General features: G+C 35.2%; 1 protein-coding gene across 2 annotated transcripts; it reads right to left on the reverse strand.

Annotated features, from left to right (window-relative positions):
• Window positions 1-3771: 3771 nt before the first annotated feature.
• On the reverse strand, window positions 3772-7813 carry LOC142631939 (cleavage stimulating factor 64). Of its 2 annotated transcripts, none has more exons than XM_075806307.1 (7): window positions 7471-7813; window positions 7223-7300; window positions 5652-5690; window positions 4989-5567; window positions 4806-4898; window positions 4319-4510; window positions 3772-4232 (listed from the first exon to the last, which is right to left on the reverse strand). In XM_075806307.1, exons 1-7 carry the CDS (start codon window positions 7561-7563, stop codon window positions 4107-4109), a joined length of 1200 nt encoding a protein of 399 aa, XP_075662422.1. In that variant the 5' UTR covers window positions 7564-7813; the 3' UTR covers window positions 3772-4106. The 2 variants fall into 2 exon arrangements, with proteins under 2 accessions (XP_075662422.1, XP_075662421.1); XM_075806306.1 differs by having other exon boundaries at window positions 4319-4531; window positions 7471-7770.
• Window positions 7814-8281: the final 468 nt, after the last annotated feature.

An 8281-nucleotide genomic window follows, 5' to 3' on the forward strand; every position in this document is an offset into this window, starting at 1 on the left:
ATTCAAAAACCTCTCTTGTCTTGACTATTATGTCCAAACACAATACAAAATACAAACAAATTAGAATATGTTAACAATTCCCATACAATAAAGAAAAATCCAAATTGAACCTAGTTCACATCCCCAAAAACCCATATTCCTCGATCATCAAAATCCAAAATTAAAAATCACATAACAACCAACAAATTCAAACCTTTATCCAAAAAAGCAAAACCCAACAACACAATTTAGCCAAAGCGATGAAAGAACAAATGCGTATAAGAAAGCCAATGACTGATACAGAGAAAAGAAAAATTAAAACATACAAGTCCACCACTCCCAAAAAACTCCTACAACATACTCGTTTCCTTCATATCCCAAAGCAACGATGACCCATCCCTTCTTTCTAAGTCTCTGTAGCACACCCACACCACGTGTTAGCAACCAACCAACCAAACAAACACACCCATAGACACAAACAAACCCACAAGTTGCCGACCATCTCCTCCTTGCTAAAATCAATAAAATTTGGGGAAGGGAGAGAGAAAGGTATCAAACCTGAGTATGTGGGTCAATTAATGCCATGCAAAAATCTCCTTCTTTGCACTGGTGAGATCGACCACCTCCTCTTGCTAAAAAAGCCGAACATAAGAGTTCCAAAACTATAGTGAGCCGAGAGAGAGAGAGAGAAAGAGAAAAATAAATGTGGTTTATGTCCACAAAAAATCTTAATAGCAGGTTGTTACATAAAAAAGTAATTTAAATAATGGGTTCAAATTAAAACCAACAGCAACTTAGTAGTTAGGATATATTGTGAAAATGTTGGACATATATATATATATATATGAAAACCATATTTAAGTTTATGTCTTCAATTTTTCATCAAAAAAAAAAAAAGTTTACGTCTTCAATTTGAATTATTTTTCTTTTTCTATTTATTCATTTTCATTATTTGATTTTTTGATAATCGCTTTCTCACTCTAATCCAAACTTTCTATTTTCAAACGAAGTTTTCTTTCTCTAGTGTTGCTATTCAATAGCCATCAAAATGATTTATGAACAAACTTTAAGTGAAATGCAAAATCTAATAAGTGATTTCTCCTTCTTTTTGCTTCATTACATAAATGATTCCATGATAAGGTAAATGAATAACACAAATAGATTAGGGATCCAAACTGAAATTGTTTCACACTATTAACAGTATTAATACACTTATAATGAGTCACACAATGAAAGAAGAAAAAACGAGAGGACATCCACTTGACAACCATAACATGTAGGATACAATTTTAACTATATAGTATATGATATTGTAAGAATACAATACCCCCAAGAGCCTAAGGCTCAAGAATAGTTGTTTGGAGATTTGGGGTTCAGTCCCTGCCTACACTAAGAACTGATTGGTTTCTTGATAAGATGATAAAGAATTATTATCACGAGTGGACGCCATAAGTTGAAACTTAAAAAAAAAAAAAATTCAATGTATCAACACATTGTACTACCCTTGTAGTACATTGCATTTGTATTATTTTATGTTATATTTCTTCTATCTTATTCATGTATGTTGTGAATTGTGAGAACACCAAAGGTCAAAAAACCTCTTAAGTGGGGTGAGACAAGGTAGAATCAAATCTTGACTAAGTCTCACATCTCCTATGTAAGGGAGGTCATGCGCCATATATAAAGGCCTTGGAATTTAATTGGTATGAGGCTATGTGTCACTTCTAAAAAGGACAATATCGTGCCAATGATTAGGGTTGAGCATAGATCTAGCCAACATGATTGACCTGACCCGAAGGGTCTTGGGCGGGTTGGATGAGTGCTTGGGTCGAGTTTGGGTCCAATATTCGAGTCTGCCTCGGGTTCAGGTTCAACCATACCTAACTAATCTTTTTTTTTTCTTTTTAATCTTTTCCGTAACTTTCAATGCCAAATGTTGTTTTTTATTTATTGCTTTTATTTAAATAGTAATGATCTTTTCTTGCCATATTATTAAATATAATTTTTAGCATAATTTGGTTTATTGTAGCATAATTTACTAAATGTTACTAATAGTGAAGATACTTTCCATCAAATGAAGGTTAGAATGATGATAAAGTAATTGGACTTTACAAAAAAGGAATAACTCCAACAATAATATTTTTCACAGTGAAAGTCAAATTTTTGTTTAAAAAAAGAATAATGTTAGAGATACAAATTATTTTACAAAAAAATTTACAAATTGTTGATTTGGTGAGTAATTATTGGTAAATAAAAAAGTGATATTAATGGTGGGCCTAGATGAAAACCAATAAGACGTTGGTCACATCAACATTTTGTAAAAATGTTATAAAATAGTTTGTGTCTGTAGCATTACTCTTGAAAAAGTTTTATTTCGGTCCTAATTATACCAAGGATCTTATTTATTATTGGAAAGTATATTTTCAAACTAAGCCCTAGTGCTAATGTACACAAAAATGGTAAAATTTATTTTCTCATTCAATGAGAATCGGGTCAAGATGTACACAAGGAAAAGAAATTGTAAAAGTTTGTTGCCTAATCAAGAAATCACGACTATTAAGCCTATATGACAATAAATAAATTATTGTATTTAATTTTTCACATTGATGTCGATCATTAAATTAGCAAAATAATTTCAAAAAAATATTGCCTAAACACATATATACATTAACTTCTTTTTTTTTGAGGAGTTGTATTTGTCTCTAGATGAAAACGGACCTGGTAGGTTTCACGCTAGTGTATGCTGGGGAAAGCATGTACAATGGTGCTATGTGGTTGCTTGGCATGGGCTTAACCATAGACAGGTTAATGTGCAATGTGCAATGTGCACTGCTTTTGTTCAAAGGCAAGGTTGGGCTGTGTGGTATGGTGGGTTATATCTTAAAAAATAAAGAAAAGAAAAGGGACTGGATTACGGCTTGCTTGACAAAGCATGTTAGGCTGCATATGAGTGGTGATTTTTGGAGGCGACATTGGCTGGGCCAAACCCTCTACTTGGTGTGCATGGACCAAGGCTGAGTGCTGGATAATTTACTTGGACTACCAAGGTTACTTGTATGGCTTGTAGCCTTAAGGTTATTAAAGATGTCAACAACTAATTGGAGAGGAAAAGTATCGTGTAGTGTGGGAAAACAATGTGTATCGTGTATTTGTGCATACTTTGTAAGCCTTTGTAGCTGAATTTGACTAAAGCAGTTACACGAGTATTTTTTGTAAGAACCTTAGGGCCCATTTGGTTTGTAATTTACCATCACTCAATTTTCATTACTCATCACTTAAAATACCTCAATTTTTCATACTCTACCTGTTTGACACTCATCACTCAGTTCTACCGTTACTTTGTTTCAAAAAAAAAAAAAAAAAACCAAAAATCAAACATTGCAACTCAAACTTGGGTTTAATTACGAAAATGCCATTGAAAACTGAGTTTTGAAAACTGAAAACACCTAAAATGTGTTTTTAGTTTCCATAACTCATCACTCAAAAATCAGAAAATTGAGTGAAGGAAACAAGAGTTGAAAACCAAGCCAAACAAAAAAATTTATATGGGTCCCATGTGTTTTGATAATTCAGTTATGAGTTTTGAATCATATCACTCAAAACTCCTCTAAACCAAATAGGCCCTTAGTGTCCTCTAAATTTTTGGTAAGTAGAAAATAGCAAGTGTTCTGTTACAATCTGCACCTTACACCATAATCCCTAGATTTTAGAAAATAAATCAATTTATTGTTTTCTTTCTTCTTCTTATTTTTGGGTCGGAGAAAGAGAGAGAATAAGAACCACATTCACATATTTGCTATGAACCAGAACTATCTAGCAAATAAGAACAGTTAATTGAGGCTTAAATGAAGCAGACATTATGGAAGAGGAGAAATGCGATTCCAAAGAACCTCAACGGCTCACTTAAAGGCACGAGAGATAAACTATAAGCCCCCCACCCCCACCCAAAAAAATTCATGATGAGAGACTGTAACTTAGTTCTGACGGATTTTGTATCATTCTTCACTGTAGCAAATTGGTAACTTAGATGGCAAGGAAATACATTCAATCTCTGCCAAAAGAAATTGTTAAAAAGGATGTTTGATGCTGTCATGCTTTCCTTCCAAACAAAATCAATTTTCTTTGTTTCATTGGCGTAGTATCTGCTGCAATTGAAGCACTTGATTCCTTTGCTCTGGAGGTAGGAGATTAATCTGTTCAGGAGTGAGGCTCATGACTTGTTGAAGTAGCGCTTTCTCCATCTCCGGTGTCAACTACATAATGAGCAGAAGTCAGTTTTTAAAATCTGAATGAATTATAAAATATCCAGTTGATGCCATAACTGTGGTGGACATATTACCGATTGGGAGCGAGGAGGCTGATTGCCGGGACCCATCTGACCAGGAACAAGTGGTGGTGGTCCTGGAAGACCTGAATGCTGTGTTACTGACGAATTTTCAGGTGGGCCTGACATCCAAGAAGATCCTCTATCCACTTGCATGGAACTTCCACCTTGATTGCTGAATTCTGTCCCTAAATGTTGACCTCCCATCTGGGGGGATAGAGAGGGCAACTATAAGTTATATAGTTGTATTTGTCAATTTTCTTCTACAACAGTTGACTATGTTTATGTGCAAGATCATCAATGAGTTGTGTTGGTTTTATTAAACCATGGTATGTATACCCCCAAAAAAGGACACCACTATCTCTCTCCAATGCTTATCCACCAAGCCTATTAATTTCTTCAGATTTATATCCCTCCCATCAATAGTTGGTTGACTAACCACCCCAGTAAGAACATGTCGAACATAATGATGCTATCCAATAACTAAAAAGTAAATGCATACCTGATACAGTGATTGATGTGGTGGCTGATTTGGATGTGGTGGTTGCCCTTGTGGATATGAAGAACCAATCCCAGCAGGAGGTTTGCTACCTGGCTGAAATTATCAAGAAAGAAAACAATTTTAAAAAATCTAATATATACCACAATCGATAATGATTTTTAACAATATGATCTTTCAGCTTACATGAAACATTTGCTGTTGGAGATGTTGAGAAGGACCAGGATGTTGGAAACCCACATTAGGCCCCATTTGCGGGTGATACTGATGATGGTAAGATGGAACTGGAGGTGGCCTAGGTTGTGGTGGCAATGGAGGTTGCAGTGGCAGATGAGGAATTCCAGTTGTCTGTAGTGGCTGTTGCAACTGGCTGGAAGCAGTTGACATTTGCGGTTGCTGAAGTGGAGGTGGCTGTGAAGAGGAATATAGAGGAAGTGAAGGGACATTGGAAAGTTGAGAAGATTGCGGAAGAGACATAGGGGGCATTTGGGAATTCATATGTCCTTTAGGCGGCTGTGGCATCTGCAGGGGATGTGAAGGCATGGGCTGAGACTGAACATTTAGTGTAGGAACAGCAGCAGTTGAAATAGGCATCACAGTTTGGTTCTGATGTTGTTTTCTGTTAGGAGGAATCTGAGATGCACCAGTTTGGTCCTGCATACCCACTTGACTTGGTGGTGAGTGAGCTGCCTGAATATTTGACATTTGAGTTGGCTGTGCTGATTGTTGAGGAGGCTGTGATACTGGTGGCTGGATGCTTGGAATCTGAACACAAACTGAAATTTAGCATATACATATAAGCATTAAATAAAATGTAAAGATCAAAGCTTCATAAATAACAAAGCATACCGCTTGAGGGGGCTGGACCATTCCAAGCATAATTTGTGCCTAGCAAAAATAAAATACTAACCAGTCAAAAAAAACAGTTGAGTGTAATGTAGTGTAAATGTGTAATGTCCAACTGAAAACAAAATGAATTACAAAACCAACTAAAACATAGATCACCACTAACTGGTGTGGTATACAACTCATTTATTAAGAAAAAAAAAATGATTTCCATGGAATAATGGACTCAAAAAAATTTCTAAAATCTAGATAAAATACAATGATTCTTAGATGAATCATAGTAGAGTTGCCTTACAGCATTTTCAGAAATGCGCAGCATCTCAAGATTGCATAATGAACTACTTAAAACTAATTGTCGATCTCCATGTATACTAGAATCATCAGGTCTGAATAACTTGGTATTACTGGGCGTGGGGAGAGAGAAAACACAAAAGTCTCTACAGGTATGTCCTGTACAAAGACCAAAGAACCAACTATCTCTCTCCTCCTCCCCCCCTAAATTACCTACACCACATAATGCTGCCTTGACAATAATCTATTAAAGTAGACTTTGATTAATTCCAACATGGACAGAAGCACTTTTAGTAAACTGTCACTGGACTTCTGTTATGAATCTTGCTAATGTTCACAATTTTCAGGTTCTTGATAACTCTGATTTCCATAATTAAATTATTTATTTCCTAAAATAATACTCTCAATATTTTCACTATACAATATAGATACCAAATTTCTTTAAATTTTATATTTAGGGACTAATTTAGTAAAAGGCAAACTTGTGATACGACATCGCCTAACTTCCAAAGAGAGAAAATAGTTCATTACCTAGAGTTTGCTATGATATAAAAGCGTTAGATCAAACCAAAGGAAGCAACTGTATGCCAAGAATGCCGCATAGTCTATGAAACTTATCAGACAATTATTTGTCATCATTTCCATAAATAAAGGCCATATTGAGTTCACAAAGATTCAGCTTTTGCGGTTCAGGAGAGCTGATTGGTAGGCTTCCTTACCCCCCAACTTTTTTTTTGAAAAGCTGATTCCAGACTCAAACTCGCAATAATGGGGTGGTACTCCCAATTCCCAAATCCCTCCCATCCAGAGTTCAAAGGTCGAGAGGAACTTCTTGGCTATGAAGTTGGTCAAATAATGAAATTTCCAAGCAATATTTTAGGATGGTAGTGTTTTCTAAAGATAACCCATTTAGAATCACATGTTTCTAATTCAAAGCCATCAATGCAAACTCTTGAGTCTTTTCCAGAATTACTCCTACAAGGACAAGAACACCATTGCAATTCTCACTCTCCAGTAGGATTTCAAAACAAAGAAACAAATTTTTTCCAAGGCAATGCTATCACATTACAAAAAACACTATTTGCAAACCAATTTTTTTTTTTTTTGAATTTTTCTTCTCTATTTAAATGAATTTTGATTCATCAAACCCCTAAAAAAAAAAAAGCTAAAACCCTAATTGCACAACCTAAATAAATACATGAAAAAAAAAAACACAGAATTTGCAGAGTCCATGAAATAAGCAGAAAATAGCTAAAATTTTTGAAACCCTAAAAATTTGGTACCTGGAAAAGGGCTTTGGTCAAGAGCGGGTTCTGAATGAGGATTTGCCTTGCTTGTTGCTGGTTCTGTTCGATTAGAGCCTGTAATGCGAGAAGAAGAATGAAACAAATTATATTGTAATTTCTACAGGCAGCGTTTGGAAGAAAAGAAAATTTCGAAAGTGAAGTGAAGGAAAAGGATGAATGGGAAGGCAAAAAAAAAAAAAGAATTCAAAGAAAATTCGGAGAGAGAGAGTGAGAAAATAGCTTACCTTCATCTGAGACATGATTTCATAGAGCTGGTTCTTCGACATTCCGGCGAGGTTCGCCGATAAGCCTTCGCCGGTGATTGACTTTCCCGCCATTGTTTCAGAGAGAGAGAGAGAGAGACAGAGAGATTCAAGTGTGAAGAGGGTAGGAGATTGTTTGAATTGAAAATTTGTGGGTATTGTTTGAATTGAAAAAAAGAAAAAAAGAAAAAAAAAAAACCTTTGCAACCAAACCCAGAAACCAACGTGAAAAGGAAAGGAAAGAAAAGAAGTAAAAAAGAAGAAGAAGAAGAAGAAGAAGAAGAGAATAGTTTCGGTGTGTCCCAGACCCGAGAAAGTATATGCTGTTTATGGATCTCCAACTCAGCATCCATCTGGTGTTTCTAAGTCCAATAATAAATTGACACATGTATTAAAATGACAGCTCAGCATACTTAGGTCATCATTCCTTGCTTTAGCTTGTATCTCTATTTTATTATCAATTTCTATAGACTTTACATGGGATTGGACTGCCTATATTAATATTGATGGTTCCATTAATATTTGCAGCTAATGTATGATTCTACTCATGTTGTGAGTTTGGGGTTTATTAGCTATCATTCCTTGTTTTAGTTTGTATCCAATTTTATTATCAATATCTATAAACTTAACTGGATTGTGCTGCTTAGATTAATATTGATGGTTCCTTGTAGCTAATGTACAATGCTACTCATGTTAGTCGCCAAATTGAATTAAAATCATATATTGCTAGCAGTGTATTTTGTTACTTGAATATAGTCTATATCGCCTTAGCCATAAGTAAGGAGGAATTTGG

Source organism: Castanea sativa, chromosome 4 (assembly GCF_040712315.1).
Source record: "Castanea sativa cultivar Marrone di Chiusa Pesio chromosome 4, ASM4071231v1".
In the NCBI taxonomy this organism is placed as follows: domain Eukaryota; kingdom Viridiplantae; phylum Streptophyta; class Magnoliopsida; order Fagales; family Fagaceae; genus Castanea; species Castanea sativa.